Source organism: Leptodactylus fuscus, chromosome 8, assembly GCF_031893055.1.
Source record: "Leptodactylus fuscus isolate aLepFus1 chromosome 8, aLepFus1.hap2, whole genome shotgun sequence".
In the NCBI taxonomy this organism is placed as follows: Eukaryota; Metazoa; Chordata; class Amphibia; order Anura; family Leptodactylidae; genus Leptodactylus; species Leptodactylus fuscus.
This window is the reverse complement of record NC_134272.1, coordinates 34005145-34021894: the sequence shown is the minus strand read 5'-3', so window position 1 is coordinate 34021894 and position 16750 is coordinate 34005145. Positions and strand designations below refer to the sequence as shown.

At 43.6% G+C, this 16750-nt stretch overlaps 1 protein-coding gene across 4 annotated transcripts in view; it reads right to left on the bottom strand.

The window, feature by feature from the left end:
- Positions 1–16750, bottom strand: part of ADAM23 (ADAM metallopeptidase domain 23) — a 179879-nt gene that overhangs the window by 64059 nt on the left and 99070 nt on the right. For all 4 annotated transcript variants that reach the window (XM_075284286.1, XM_075284288.1, XM_075284287.1 and 1 more), the window contains exons 8-10: positions 15828–15907; positions 13199–13264; positions 3166–3237 (exon numbers count right to left, since the gene is read on the bottom strand). In XM_075284286.1, coding sequence (XP_075140387.1) covers positions 3166–3237; positions 13199–13264; positions 15828–15907 — 218 coding nt within the window. The remainder of the gene's footprint in view (positions 1–3165; positions 3238–13198; positions 13265–15827; positions 15908–16750) is intronic.

Sequence of the window (16750 nt, the reverse complement as noted above, 5' to 3'; positions counted from 1 at the left end):
CTAGATTTCCACCCAGCTCTGCTTGTCTACAAAATGAGGAAAGTTGATCCCAGAAGCTGAGATGGGCCATGGTGTACCAAGATGAGAAGCCTTTTTGGCTTCTTGCCAAGTGCAGCAGGCTTGGTAAATCTGTGGCCTTTGAGATTAAAGGGGCTCTATCAGCAAAATTATGCTAATAGAGCCCCACATACGTGTGAATAGCCTTTAAAAAGGCTATTCAGGCACCGTAAATGTTATATTAAATCCCGGTCCCGTTTTTAAATAAAAGCATTAAAACATATATGCAAATCTTACCGAACGTGCACCATGGGTGGGGTTGCACGTCAGCTTCAGGCACGCCTGCCTCTTCTGTCTTCTTGTAGTAACGCCCTCTGGTTCCGTGTCTGCTTCTGGCTTCATCTCTTCAAATCCCACGCCTGCGTAGTAGCGCTTCCCTCCGTAGCGCTACTGTGCAGGCTCACTCGCGAACTGCCATTAAGTAAAATGGCGAGTGAGCCTGCACAGTAGCGCTCTGGAGGGTTACTACAAGAAGACAGAAGAGGAAGGCGTGCCCGAAGCTGACGTTGCATCGTCGCATCGGGACCGGGATTTAATATAACATTTATGGTGCCTGAATAGCCTTTTTAAAGGCTATTCACGCATATGTGGGGCTCTATTAGCATAATCTTGCTGATAGAGCCACTTTAAAGTTACTGAGAATACAGAAACACTGGTTCATGGACGACTTCCTGAGACACCTACAATAGGTACATGAGCAACAGAACTGAGCTATGGAGCAACAGAAGATAGTGTAATACAGCAGGTCATGTATCAGGGTGGCTCATGGAGTAGAGAATAACAGTGACTTGTGAAGGCCTCCAGGTTGTGAGGGCAAACAGCAGAAGATGCACTTCTCACCACTGTAGCTCCTGGTCACACACACCAGATGCTTTGGAAAGAATGCCCATTCCAAGTATTGGCTGGCATTTCAACCTACAGATAGCGATCTCTTCTTGCTGCAAATAGGAGCAACACCTCTCCCAAGTTGTTTGGCCTAGCTATTTACTGCCTCCTCCAACATGAACTAGCCCCTGCTCCTATGTCTCCGTTTCATCTCAAGCTGTATATTCCTTACAGAGCATAGGAGCACCCCTTAAATAGGGGACCAACTTGCACTCAGGGTAGCCAGGGTAAAGCATAATATCACCCAGGCCACACCACACCACAGGAGAATGACAAGTAACTTTTGTTACTCAATCATGGTGTGATCCAGTTCCTAAAAGTTCTAGAACACAGACTGCGTGATGACCTGCACCAAACCACTGAAACAAGAGCATGTTTAAAGTGCATCTTCCAAGACAGTGCAAGTACATTGTAACACATGATACAACAATAAGCTCTACTATTCCAAGTCGGGACACACCAGCTTGGCTATCATTAAGCTAACAGGCACAGTCAGGACATGGTGAATCCTTCCCAGTATAACAAACTACCAGTTTAATGAGTGCGTCTGTTATTTATCAGCATCCATACTACCTTACAAATGTCTAGTATCACAAGTAGAATTACATCCCTTAAAAATAATCATCAGATAACATAAAGAATGGATACTGGTAGGAAGAATTACTTGAAGCAGTTAGTAGAGGGAATTAACTTCAGAGTAGAAAGCCTCCAGATTGGGATTTCAGTTATGGCCCTGAGAAATAGGTCAGAAAAACTCCTCCTCTCAATATACATAAGCCTGTTTTAATGAACATATGGATGACGCAAAAAGTCAATATCCATTTTTAACACAACGGGTTTATTGTTTTATTGAGTCAGTACGGACATGGTATCCGGAATCTTATGATTCCTGAGCTTTAATTTCACTCAATATCTATAATGAGACTTGAACTGATAAAGATGTGGACAATGATCTGAGTCGGACTTTCCAGCTGCCAGGTAAATTTAAGTTGTGCTTGTCCTTCACTATGATTTATATGCAAATCTATTTTCCAAGATGTAAATAGGAAAACAGTGCCTCTGCTTGCTGCCCTCTAGGGGCAGCCCCCTTAAACATCATGCACGACTTCAACAAGTGTAATGCTATGATGCAAGGTTTAGCCAAACCAATAAAACTATTCCAAAAGGAACAGAATCCCAGCTGTGGACAGCGCTGTTTCGATCTGGTTGGATCTCGTCAGCACAGCGTAGGAGCAAAAATGGCGTTGTAAGTCTCCTGCAAAGGTGCTCTCTCCTTATCCCCAGAACCTGGTCTATAAGTCTCTCCCCTCAGCCAAACCAGTTTTCCCTAAGCTGTGCAACTTTTTAAAAAGTCTTAAAAATTTTTGTGCAAGCACTCTCTTCTTCTAACTTGACTTAAAGGGGTTGTCCATGTAATTTTTTTTTATTATTATTTAATCATGTTACTAGTGGGGCCATAAACATAAACTATCAATCACCTCCCCTAGTCCTCCATGTGCAGAGCAGGCAGCTGATGATGTCATCAGTGATGTCCCATTTTGTAAGGGGACTGTTACAGCCGATCACAGGTGATGATCTCTTCATAAATGGCAGGTGACATGCGGTTTGTGAAGATGTGACCGCTGAGGCCTGTGAATGGCTGCACCGGTCACTTAGAGCAAACAGGCTGAGGATCTGTATATAGATGAACCATATGGCATGACTGGAAACAGTGGGTAATGGCTTGTTATAATAAAAAATAAACAGACAACCCCTTTAAAAAATGCACCAAAAGTTTTTAGGGAACACTGGTGCTGAGGATAGAGATACAGTTATTGCAAAAAAAAAAAATAATAATAATACTAATAATAAAGCAAGTCAAAAAGTGACTTCAAGGAAGGCCAAGATGATAAAGTGACCCCATCGAGATGCTATGGGCGATATGATCCTGGCTGTGCATGTAAGCAATCCCTTTTACATTAATATACTTTACATGTTTTTCCCAAATTGATCTTAGAGACTGGAAAATGAGTTATTAAAAGAATTGTGCTTGGAGTTTTTATCTCAGAAAACTATAGAAGGTATTGGAGCAAAGTGTTCATGTATACAAAACTTTTGTGGAGCCCTGACTCTTTCACTCACAAAGAAGAAGTTTGTTCCCTGTGAAACTATGGGTTAAACACAATGTGAGACACGGCTTGTAACAGCTATATAACTTTTATGAGAAATACATAACATACTCACAGAATCAACTATGTTTACCACGGATTTCGCAAAGTTGCTGGTATGAATGTAAGAGGAACGTTGTTTCTTGTACTAGAAAAAAAAAATAGGAGAAATCATCAACTTGGAGAACATTACAATTTCACATGTGAACCTTAGCAAAAAATAAATAAAAAAGGAGCAATACTGCCACCATGTGGTAACTGAAAAGATTGTCCTAAAGGAGTGCAAAATGTGGTGCTTTTGGCTGCTCAAAGGAATCTCTTGTATCTTTACATGCGGTACAAAATGTATAGCTCACCTGTATGGCAAAAATGTGGTGTGAACTTAGCTTACGGAATGACACTAGAGCAGGCAGATCAGTAGGCAATGTGTTACTGATAGGCTCTTGGTAGTGATATATGTACTACACCAGGACAGCAAGTTCTCTGCATACTGTTATATACATACACTGTGAATATAGTACAGAACCCTCAAGAACCCTCAGTCCTTGACATACATAATAAATGTCTAATAGTTATTTCTAATCACTAAGCCCGAGGCCTAGAAGTTTGAAGCCAACCCTCGGAAGAAGACACGTGAAGAGCCCATTACTGAAGAAGATGGAGACGGCGCTGGAGAGTTCTCTCGCAGCATTGGGGACACCCCCAGTGCTGTTTGGGCTCTGGGGCCCGTCCCCAGTGCTGTGAGAGAACTCATTTGCATACCAGCGAAAACTGGGATTTCAACGGAACGGCAGCGCGGAGAAGACATCTATAGGTATGAGACGAATAGCCTTTCTTAAGGCTATTCCTACATGTTAGGGAGAAAAAATTGAGTTTTAATGATATTACCCCTTTAACTATTTTTAATTATATCATGTAATTATTAATATTGTATAATTAGATGCATAACTTGTTACATAAGTACTTTCATAGGAATTCAATCACTAGGTTAGCTTTACTGATTCTGACTGACCATGGCTGCCAGCTATTTATGAAGAAGTTGGGGGTGGGCTGTAAAACTAGAGGAATTGGAGTTGGCGTTTTGGCCTACCACCTCCAGAACCCTGTGGGTAACAGTTGGTACTCTGTATGGAGAATTGTATTTGAAAAAAATCCTCATATTGACCATTCATAGGGTTTGAAAATAACCTTCCCGTGCCAAAACATTTCTGTAATGAAGATCAAAATATCACCAATGACATGAAAATTTTGATTCTAAGAGGGAATTTTAAATCAAGGAAACAGCGACTGATTCATGAATACAAGAGCATGACCCTATTTAACACTCTGGAGAATGGAATGAATGTCTCACATGGGTTCATGTCATGCTATAGAAATCACTGAACTGAAATTACTGAAATTGTTTACATGTATATACTAATAAGCCTCTTCTCCTCATCCCCCTCCCTCCTGAAATCCTATCCCTATGTGTCCTGTTGTACATAAATATGCAGCCTTCAGAAATTGTTCTTAGTTATATCTTAAGAAGAAGCCAAAGAGCTTTGAAACTTTATATTCTGTCATCATTATGAGTTAGGGAGTGTTCACACTACCGTCAGTGTCCAACAGGTAGTGTCCGCTACTAGTGTCCGTTCAAAATCTGGCACGGACATTAGGAGCGGACACTAGCTGTGTCTGTGCCACTTTTCATTCATTTAAATGGTGATCGGGTGCATTCTTTTGCACTCCGTGCCTGTCCTTAGCTGTCCGTTTGTAAAGATGTCCGACTTTTCAAGCGGACAGCAAAACCCGACATGCAGGTTTTTGCTGTTCGCTTGAAAAGTCGGACATCTTTTCAAACAGACAGCTAAGGACAGGCATGGAGTGCAAAAGAACGCACCCGATCGCCATTTAAATGAATGAAAAGTGTCACGGACACAGCTAGTGTCTGCTCCTAATGTCCGTGCCAGATTTTGAACGGACACTAGGAGCAGACACTACCTGTTGGACACTGACGGTAGTGTGAACGCCCCCTTAGCCATTAAAAAAGGTATCATCTACTGAAGACTCAAGTTTTTAAGGGTTTGAAAAGAACAACATTTTATATTCACTGCCATCTAGTGGTACCTCTTTGAAACACCTAGTAAAAAGAGAAGCATTCTGAAATCAAACTTTAGAGAATGTTAGAAACTTAGATCTGTTTATAACAACACAAAAACAATTTCACAAAATTTTAACAAAAACTATTTCCAGTTTTTCCGCATACTGTTTTCTGGAGGTCACAAATATTAATGTGAAAAGGATAAAAGGTCACTAAAAATGAATATTCCAGGATAAAGACTTTCACTAGTCTGAAATGTACAGTCAGTGAAATGAATCAGGACTGAATTATATGGAGGGCAAAAGAAGTAATTTCCCAGAAGCTTCCATTACCCATAGGCCTCTGCCACCAAGTTAGCTTCAGTCTATCCAAACCCCTCACAGCAGGAGCATCAGAATTGTAATATTTGGTGGAATAAATATGTAACATTTACTAATATTCAGTAATAGGTGAAATCCATTCTGCCAGTCTATGTTATGTCAGTCCAGGTAGCTGCAACGGGGCTAAGGGATAGCAGTAGGGAATCTCGCCCTGCACTACTCCCACTAGCTATCCCGGTCCCTGCCTCACGGGTGTGGGTCGGCTGTACTCAGGCTAAGCCTGACCCCGACGGCTCCTCTCTCACTGATTCCGTAGGCCTAGAGGGAAGTGGGAGAAGGAATGCCCTATAAGACCTCTAGGGACTGGAGACTAAAGGGGGTCACCCCTAACGAACAAGTGAAGCTGCTACTGACAGGGACTGACAAGGGTGTGCGCTGACTAACAACACAAGCAGCACACAGGAAAAATGTGGGAAAGGATTCCCCCAAACCAATATGGGAAGGAACCATACACTAGGAAACAAACACAGGGAAACTGAGTAGAAATCAAAGGATAAGGCAATTCACTCACACAGTCAATTATACACAGAGGGAGGATTGGTGAACACAGAAGGGAAAACACACAAACCAACTCGTTCACCCAAACCTCCCAAAAATCAACCACGGAACTTCCTCTATCCCAGAACACCACCTACTCCTCCTGCTAAGGCCTAGCTCTGTAAAAGCGACACTCAGCACAGAACCATGGGAGGCATGGGTTTAAATACAGAGTAGAGACCACTCCTCCCAGGTGCAAATGGGAGGACAGACTAATCAACCAGGAGATAAAGCTGCCTACCAGCAGTGCGCGCATGCAAGTCAGAAGGTGTGCACCAATACTCACGACAGGACAACCCCGCAGCGCCAGGATGCCACCCCAGACACTGGGCAGCCAAAAACTCCCCAGGTAAGAAAAATAGAAATTAAAGAACCTAAATACTCCTAACAGGATCCTCCCCTCAAGGAGAAGACTCCGGATTCTCTAGGAGCATCCTTCTTCGGGAACTCCTTGTGGAATTTCTCCACGAGTCTGGGAGCTGACACATCCGACTCCAGGACCCAAGAATTATCCTCAGGACCGTATCCCTTCCATGCCACCAGATACCATAGCTTCCCCCGAACATATTTGCTATCCAGAACTCGGGATATCTCATACTCCCCGGACTCAGAAACTGGTGGAACCTTAACTGGAGACGTTCCCTTCTTGGCCTTCTTTAACAAGGAGACATGGAAGACCCGGTTTATCTTCCACCTTTTAGGTAGTTGCAGCTGCGCCGCCACTTCATTTACCATCTTAATGATCTTAAAAGGACCCACAAATCTGGGACCCAGCTTCTTGCTAGGAACCTTCAACCTGATATTCTTGGTGGACAACCAAACCATCTCACCAGGGAAGAACTGCAACTCTCCTCTCTTCCGATCCGCCTGGACCTTAGCCTGGTGCGACGCCCGCACCAGATTCTCTCGGATACGGGACCATACCCCTTGCAGCTTTTTAGAAAATAGCTCCTCCTCCGGAACTGGGGAAGAAATGGAAGAAAATACTCCGAAAACAGGATGTCTACCACCGGAGCAAAAAAAAGGTGTGGTACCTGTGGCATTGGAATCATGGTTGTTTAGGGAAAATTCTGCCAGGGGGAGAAAGGCAGCCCAATTATTCTGGTTCTCTCGAACAAAACACCTCAAAAACTGTTCCACATCCTGATTCTTCCTCTCTGTTTGTCCGTTAGACTCTGGGTGAAACCCGGAGGAAAACGACAGTGTAACTCCCAACCTGCTGCAAAAAGCCCGCCAGAATTTAGCCACAAATTGCGGTCCCCTGTCCGAAACGATCTCCTCAGGAAGACCATGCAACCTTACAATCTCTTTAATAAACGCCTCAGATAGTGTCTTGGCACATGGCAGCCTGGAAAACGGGATCAAATGGCACATTTTCGTGAAGCGGTCAACGACTACCCAAATGACCGTGAAACCCTTAGACACCGGAAGGCCCGTGATGAAATCCATAGACAGATGAGTCCAAGGTGCCTTAGGAGGTTCCAATGGATGTAGAAGACCGTGGGGACGGGTATGCGACGCCTTGGCTCTTGCACAGACCGAACAATTTTGAACAAACTGCAAGACCTCCTTACTCCACCCTGGCCACCAAAAATTCCTAGACACCAATCTCATGGTCTCTGAAACCCCCGGGTGACCAGCAAGAACCGACTCATGACACTCCCTCAGGAGACTTTGTCGGAGAGTAGTTGGGACAAAAAGCTTGTTTCTAGGTATCTTGGAAGGTGCAGCGTGTTGCGCTTCGATCAAGGCCTTCTCCAATTTCGCGCCCAATACTGCTACCACCACTCCATCCCCAAGAATAGTGGCAGGCGCCTCTCGTTCCTCCTCAGTCGACATATACCGGGATAAAGCATCAGCCTTAACATTCTTTGAACCCGGCACATAAGTCACGTTAAAATGGAACCGCACAAAAAATAGAGCCCATCTGGCCTGCCGTGCATTTAATCTCTTCGCCGACACAAGATAACTCAAATTCTTGTGGTCAGTAAATACCTGGACTGGCCTCCTGGCCCCCTCCAGGAAATGACGCCAATGTTCGAACGCTAGTTTTATTGCTAGTAGTTCCCCATCTCCGATGTCATAATTCCGTTCAGAGGCAGAGAATTTCTTAGAAAAGAAGGCACAGGGATGCGTACCCTCCTCGAACTCCTGAGAAAGTACTGCTCCCACCCCCACCGAGGAGGCATCCACCTCCACTCGGAAGGCCAACCTCTCATCCGGCTGTCTCAAAATGGGAGCGGACGAGAATCGCTTCTTCAGTTCTTCAAACGCAGCTAGCGCCTCTGGCGACCACTTAGCACAGTCAGCCCCCTTCTTAGTCAAGTCCGAGATAGGTTTCACAACCTCAGAAAATCCCTTGATAAACTGGCGATAATAGTTGGAGAACCCCAAGAACCGTTGGACCGCCTTTAGGTTCTCGGGTCGCGGCCACTCCAAGACTGCCCTGACCTTCTCAGGGTCCATCTCGAACCCCTTGTCCGATAGGATATAGCCAAGGAAACATAATTTATTGACCGCGAACACACATTTCTCCAGCTTAGCACTTAATTGGTTAACCCTCAGGAGATCTAAAACCTCTCTTACTCTCTCCCAATGAGTCTCCAAATCCGGGGTGTAAATGAGTATATCGTCCAGATAGACCACAACCCCCCTCCCTATGACGGCACTTAGTACATCATTAATAAAATTCTGAAAAAACGCAGGCGCATTGGTTAGACCGAAAGGCATCACAAGATTCTCAAAGTGTCCTAGGGGTGTGTTAAACGCTGTTTTCCACTCATCCCCCTTCTTGATTCTCAGCAAGTTATACGCCCCACGTAAATCTATTTTACTAAACCAGCGGGCTCCCGTAATCTGGCTGAATAGATCCGAGATCAACGGAATGGGATAGGGATTCCGCACCGTGATTTTGTTAATCTCCCTAAAATCCAAACAAGGGCGCAACCCTCCATCTTTCTTCTTTACAAAGAAAAACCCCACTGCTACTGGGGACTTAGATGGGCGAATATGCCCCACCTCTAGACTCCCCTCAATATACTCTTTGAGCGCCTCCCTCTCCGGAATAGTGAGATTGTACAACCTTGTCTTGGGTAACACTGCATTAGGTATAAATTTAATCGAGCAATCATAGGTGCGATGTGGTGGTAATGTCTTGGCTGCCCTTTCCTCAAAGACTTCCCTGAACTCACATATTTCTTGAGGCAAATTGTCTATAGACAAAGACATAACGGATATGGGCAGACATCGACCATTACACCCCTGCCCCCAAGAAACTACTGACTCGGTCTCCCAGTTGATAATAGGGTTATGCTGCTTCAGCCAGGGCCACCCCAAAACTACTTGTGCTGGTAACTTAGACAACAAGAACAAGTCAATCTCTTCCCTGTGGCCACCCACAATAAACTCCAAACCCTCCACCTGTTTGGAGATGACAGCTTGCTGTAGAGGGGTCTTATCAATAGCCCACACCGGTATCTGAGACTCCAAGACCAAAGGACTCACCCTTAATTGCTCACAAAACTCTGAGTCAATAAGGTTGACTGCCGAACCACAATCAACCAAAATCCGGCACTTCTGCCCATTTACCCATCCTTCAAGGGTCAACCCGGCAGTCTGAGTACAGGAAATATGCACACCTCCCTCCTTAGTAGGTTTTCTCCCTTTACCCTCAATAGACCTGGGGTTATTACTCTCCTTGGCGAACCATTCTCTGGAGGGGCATACCCTTGCTACATGTCCCATCCCTCCACACACAAAACAGCGTACTGTGCGGGACCCTTCACTCTTGGGTCTTGCACTTCGCACAGTGGCCCCAATCTGCATGGGTTGGTCCCCCGGGTCCTCTCTAAAAACAGAGAATTGAGGAGGGCTAAGCCCCCCAGGACTCTTGTCTCCACGCTCCCGGAGGCGCCGTCCAACTCTAATTGCCAGCTGCATGGCCTCATCTAGATCTCCCGGAACAGGGTGAGAAACTAGATGGTCTTTAACCTGGTCCGAGAGCCCTGTCTCAAACTGACTAAGTAGAGCGGGGTCATTCCAATGTACTTCTGCTGCCCACCTACGAAACTCTGTGCAATATTTCTCTATAGCGTGATCCCCTTGCACCACACGTCGTAGGTTATACTCAGCCGTGCGTACCCTGTCTGGGTCGTCATACAGTAACCCCATTGTGGAGAAAAACGCCTCTACAGTTAGTAAGCAAGCTGAGTCGGCTGGTAACGAATGTGCCCAGATGAGGGGATCATCTCTCAATAAAGTAATAATAATCCCAACTCTCTGTACCTCAGAACCGGAGGAAAACGGCCGTAGCCGGAAATACAAAAGACAGTCCTTTTGAAATCGGAAAAAATCTGACCTCTTACCTCGGAAGGGTTCAGGTAAGCTGACTTTTGGCTCCAGAGGCCGACCCACAGGGGCGCTACTCACCTGCCTCTGTATGCCCTCCACCTGAGAGGCTGTGTGTTGAGCCAACTGCTGTACTTGAGATACGCCAGAAGCTTGGATGGCATCCATTCGTAGCTTAATCCCCTCCATCTCAGTGGAAATCTGCTGCACCGCCTGGTACAACTGTTTCAGGTCCGTCATAATGCAAACGAACTTTTTTTTTTTTTTTTTTTTTTTTACCGGCTGAGTGTACTGTTATGTCAGTCCAGGTAGCTGCAACGGGGCTAAGGGATAGCAGTAGGGAATCTCGCCCTGCACTACTCCCACTAGCTATCCCGGTCCCTGCCTCACGGGTGTGGGTCGGCTGTACTCAGGCTAAGCCTGACCCCGACAGCTCCTCTCTCACTGATTCCGTAGGCCTAGAGGGAAGTGGGAGAAGGAATGCCCTATAAGACCTCTAGGGACTGGAGACTAAAGGGGGTCACCCCTAACGAACAAGTGAAGCTGCTACTGACAGGGACTGACAAGGGTGTGCGCTGACTAACAACACAAGCAGCACACAGGAAAAATGTGGGAAAGGATTCCCCCAAACCAATATGGGAAGGAACCATACACTAGGAAACAAACACAGGGAAACTGAGTAGAAATCAAAGGATAAGGCAATTCACTCACACAGTCAATTATACACAGAGGGAGGATTGGTGAACACAGAAGGGAAAACACACAAACCAACTCGTTCACCCAAACCTCCCAAAAATCAACCACGGAACTTCCTCTATCCAAGATAACCACCTACTCCTCCTGCTAAGGCCTAGCTCTGTAAAAGCGACACTCAGCACAGAACCATGGGAGGCATGGGTTTAAATACAGAGTAGAGACCACTCCTCCCAGGTGCAAATGGGAGGACAGACTAATCAACCAGGAAATAAAGCTGCCTACCATCAGTGCGCACGTGCAAGTCAGAAGGTGTGCACCAATACTCACGACAGGACAACCCCGCAGCGCCAGGATGCCACCCCAGACACTGCGCAGCCAAAAACTCCCCAGGTAAGAAAAATAGAAATTAAAGAACCTAAATACTCCTAACAGTCTACACTGCTAACTAATAGAAATATGGACATGGTGGAAGAGATACAAACTGTGTGTGACGGTGACATTAGTGAGATGTCTCAGCATCATATATTCACCTATTCACATAACATATAATAAGTGTCTGGAGTGACGATTACACATAAAGGTCACCATTCCATTCAGTATCTGTGAGACTGACAGCAAAAAACTCATCTTCACCAGTTCTACTGACTGTGAAAGAACTGTGACACTCCATTCAGAGACACAGGATGATTTAGGTTTATGTCCCAGTGGTCGGACCTGACCCCCCAGAAAGTATATTGGGCCTGTATGGCAACAGGCTGTTACTGCTAGCACAGGCTTTGGGCCTATATGGTAATATCCCAGACCACGTGACGTCTGACACATTACCATACAGGCCCAAAGCCTGCTAGGAGTAACATCGGATCCCGGAGAGGTGAGTAACACTGTTTATTATGTTCCCTCATCTCTCCTGGGGCTTCGATTATTATACTCGGGGGTCTGAAAAGACCTCTGAGTATAATAATAGTTCATGGGTGCGCAACTGTGGAGCATAATAGAGCTTGAAGGGTCCACTGTAGCCCCTGTAACCTCTATTATGCCCCCACAATAGACTGTGGGGCATAGTAGAGGTTACAGGGGGGCCGCTGTGGGACATATATGGGTTGGGTGCGTGGAGAAGTGAGTAGTCAAAGAGTCGGTGTTTCAAACGTTACAGAGTCAAGTCACAGCTGCAAGAAGTGGTCATGAACAACAAAAGATAAACAACACCTCCCCCCTGCCCCGGACTCAATACCAGGGATGGGGGGGGTCGTCTTTTGATTGTCCACCTCAGGCGGCAGCAGAGAGGCTATGTTCACCACTGGGGCCATGAGTGGCATAATCCCATCCACACATTACAGAAAAATACCAGCAACGGAAATGCTGCGTTTTTGGAAATAGCAGCATGTCATTTATGCCTATGGAAACGCCAGCAGTTTCCCAATAGGTAAAATGGAAGCAGAAAATCTGCTTTTTCACGGCAGCCCGCTACGTAGGGCTGTCACCTTAAACACATCAAGCTCACTGACATAGAACATGTTCATGTGCTTAGAGCCAAATTAGCTGGAAAATTTTCAGTCAAATTTGGAACAAATACATGCCTGAAGGGTACATACTGTGTGGAAACACAGCGTTTTTCATTGCAGATTTTGCTGCGTTTTTTGAGCCAACCTCAAGCGAGGATTTAAAGAAGGGTAAGTCTAAGAGCTTCCTTTATATTTCCCATTCCTTTTCAAGTCACTCTTGACTATGGCTAAAAAAAAAGCAGAAATCTGCAACAAAAAACATTGTGTCTCCGCAAATCGATGCCTTAGCCTAAATGATAAATTCTACGTAACGCTCTCAAAGCGATGCCGATTTTTTTGCTTTGCATATGGATAGTTTTGTAAACCATAGCGACATACATTATACTGTATTTTGTTGGGGATTTTTAGTGTACAAAATGAAGTCTGCAACCAAAACTCAATCTGCAAAATCTGCATCCAATGTGAACAAGGCAATGTGAGTCTTGTTCTTAGTATTTCTCTTCTTTAGCACAGTTCTTCCCTGGGACAGTACTGACGTATATACTATAGAGCGCGGGTCTAACTTACCATTTGATGGTCATTTACAATCATAAGTTCCACATATTTCATTTCTTCAAATACTCCTCGGGGCACCTGTGGATGTATCAGAGTAAATATATTGCAGCCATGTTTGGGAATTTTAATACTTAAGTATATTTGGAAGGATTTATAAAATCATATTTTGATGGATGTTAGTAGAAACAAGAAGAAAGAAGAAATAAAACAGAAAGTTTGCTTTTTGCCATCATATTTCAATACCCACTTTATACTTTTCTATGGTCTAAGCTGTAATTTCTATAGTTACCCATTACATTTTTTGTTAATTTTTTATTCCATTTGAAACATATTTCTATTTTAAATAGATTTTTGCAAATCCAATTATTCCTATCATTCCTATCATGCTCTTGTTTTGAATTTTTTTTTATATGTGAAGCAGGAAAGAAGGTTTTTGACTGTTTTTTCTTTGTATAGTTTTAAAAACTTTACCCTCACATCTTTATATACATTTGGCTACCCAAGTATATTCCTTGTGGATCTTTTATTATACATCAAATAAAAGTTAGATTTTAATGTACCCCACACCCTTATGTTTTTTGGTTCTGAGTCAATTTTTTTGCTCCAGCACACTGTATGGACTTGTAAACTTCCCTTGAAATAAAGAAAAACTCTTACGATTTCTGATGCGGTTTTTGCAAAACACATCAAAAAACACCTGAAAAACTGCAACAAAAAAAAAACACTTTACGTTTTTTCTGCCTCCCTTTGATTTCAATGATTTCAAAGGGTTTTTCAAGGTGGAATCCACCTGAAGGGAGCCTTCACACGGAGTAAACGTGTGTATATTTTTGCAAATTACACGTGTAAAAATACACGTGTAAAAATAAGACTCCCATTGACTTCAATGACATTTTACATGTGTAAAAATATCATTGAAGTCAATGGGAGTCTTTTTACACGTGTATTTTGCAACACGCATGTTTACTCCATGTGAAGGCTCCTGAAGATAGGTCATGTCGCTTTTTTTTCCTCTAGCTGAAAAAATCAGGATTCTGAGACAGATTCTGTCTCAAAAACCTTCCTGCCAAAAAATCTTTGTGAACTTACTCTTAGTAAGTGGAACTGTACAATTGTGGAAAACACATGCAAATCCACTATGGCTATGAGGCGTAAGTCCTCATAAGTAACTTGAACATATGATTTTTTGGTTGCTTGTACAATACGAGTCTGAAAAGTTTCCGACCCAACAAAGAAATAATAATAATTTTTTCTTCAAATTTATTTTTATTTTTCAACGTAATGTTTTCGTTTGTGGTTGCAGTTTTTGGCTGTCCTGAACGTTCATCGTCAACAAAGCTGATTTGCCATTTTTAAATTCAACTGCCCAAAATTTGGCGGTGGTACATGATGGTGCAGAGTCCCCGTACACAGAGTCCAATTTGTCTTTAATTTGCGAAGACAAATATCTAATGACAACTCGATATTCGATTTAATCCATTTTCACAAAATCACTCGCATTGACTGACTACAACAACTGTCAAAGTAAAACCGATGTGCAAAATGGCTGAAATTTTTGTGAGTATGTTCCAATGCATACGCGAACACATTCCCCAACTTTGGTTGACGAGAGTTGCCATCTACATGTGGAGGTCGGAAACTTTTCAGACTACCCTCGTACAGTGCACTACTTTATATCTTTAGATCTGTTGCAATCCTATCATAACCAGCAGAATCTGTTCACAAGCTGGCATCCACAGACACTGGTGGACCTTACCTGCCATTCATTCCTAAATCATTTGAAGATTAGCCGTGTCATATTCTTTCAGACTAACCTCTTTTCTCCTTGCGGGATGAGCTGCCTAACATGCTCATTGTTTTACTAGAGAAATGACATGTGTTCTTCTGAAGATGACTGCGTATGAATACCTGAGTACAGGCTGAGAATGAATGGATAAATGTCAGCGCATTCACACAACCTGGGCCATTTACATCTGTGGAATTCAAGGAAACAGCTGAGCACATGGTTTACTCTTCGGCTGGTTTTGATTGGCCAAATTTCCTAGTTGGCACCCAGATCAGCCAAACTGAACTACATGCTGAGTTCAGTTAAGATGAGATGTTCTAAAGCCATTGGACAACATGGAGACTGAGTTTTTTGGCATCTCTGGGGGGGGGGGGGTATGGGCAGAATGATCATTTGGGAGTCAGTTTCTACAGGTGCTAAAATGGTTGTTATTACCATAGTTTCCCAGAAAGGGATATTACCAAATACCAAGGAAAGTTGAATATTTATTGGCGATTTCTAGTATCTGGAGAATTTGAGGTTTTTTGATATTTTTATTTTATTCTTATAATGATGGTGCTTTCTAAGCAATGATGGAGAATGACAAAGTGACTATAATCAGCTTAGAAATGGGAACCATGAACTGAACCATTTGCGAATGAATAAAACTGTGCGGCTCTCCAAGCATTCACGTTCTATATTCTGAGAATTTGGAAAATGTCAGATTTGAAGACATTGAAAGCAGTAATGATCAAGATCCGCTATAAAAGATCCATGTGAATACATATTGTTAGAATAGTTACTTTTAACTTACAGTTTGAAAAAAAGAAAAATAGCTGTATCCTAAGCTGGATAAAACCCAATTTTCTCACTTACATTCAGCGCTCTTTTTCTTCTTCTTCGCAGCCATTGTGTTTGTGCAAAGAATGGCTGCTCGCTCGCTTTCCTTTCTGTATCTGTCCGAAACATAAAATAAGCAGATGATGATATAGAAGTCATCTCCATGAAAGCGTTGTCAGTAACATGAAGTATATGAACCGAATGGACACTTTTTTTATTAGAGACACCTGTCTATTCAGAATTGGTTCTTCCCTGTATGGAAATCTGACAAGTGACCTAGGAGTGCAACATAAAGTCAAGTGAGTCTATTATAGTGTGTAATCCAGGGGTGTAATTTAAGAAATATGGGGTCTTTTGACTGTCCCCCAGACTTTACTGGTGTGTATAACACCTCTTTTTCTGGCTCCGACACATCGTAGTGTCCCACTTTACTGCCCCTTTAACCAATTACCTACACGGTATATAGCCCCCTTATTTTCCCCAAAACAGTGAATTTTCTCTGTTATTGCCCCACATACAGTAACTATCCCCTTTATTGGCCCCACATACTATAGGTGTTGAGGAGCTACATAACTGGTACATAACTCAGGTGATAAAAGGGTTGTCCCATTATAGACACTTATCCCCTAGCCTAAGGACAGGAAATAAGAGCCGATCACTGGGTCCCACAGTAATCAGGAGGATTTGGGGCTGAAAGTCTCCCTCAGACCTCCTTGTGAATGGAGTGCCAGTGCCCTTGCCTTATCCATTCACTTCTATGGGGCTGATAGGACTGTAATGGCCCCCGCAGCTCCATACAAGTAAATGGAGTGCTGGTCATGCAAGTGCATGGAGGCTTTAGAGAAACTTTCGGTTCTCCATAATCACTTGGGGAACCGACTATCGATCTCCCAGTGAGTGGACACTTATCCCCTGACCTGTACATAGGGGATAAATGTCCATAACTAGACAACCCTTTT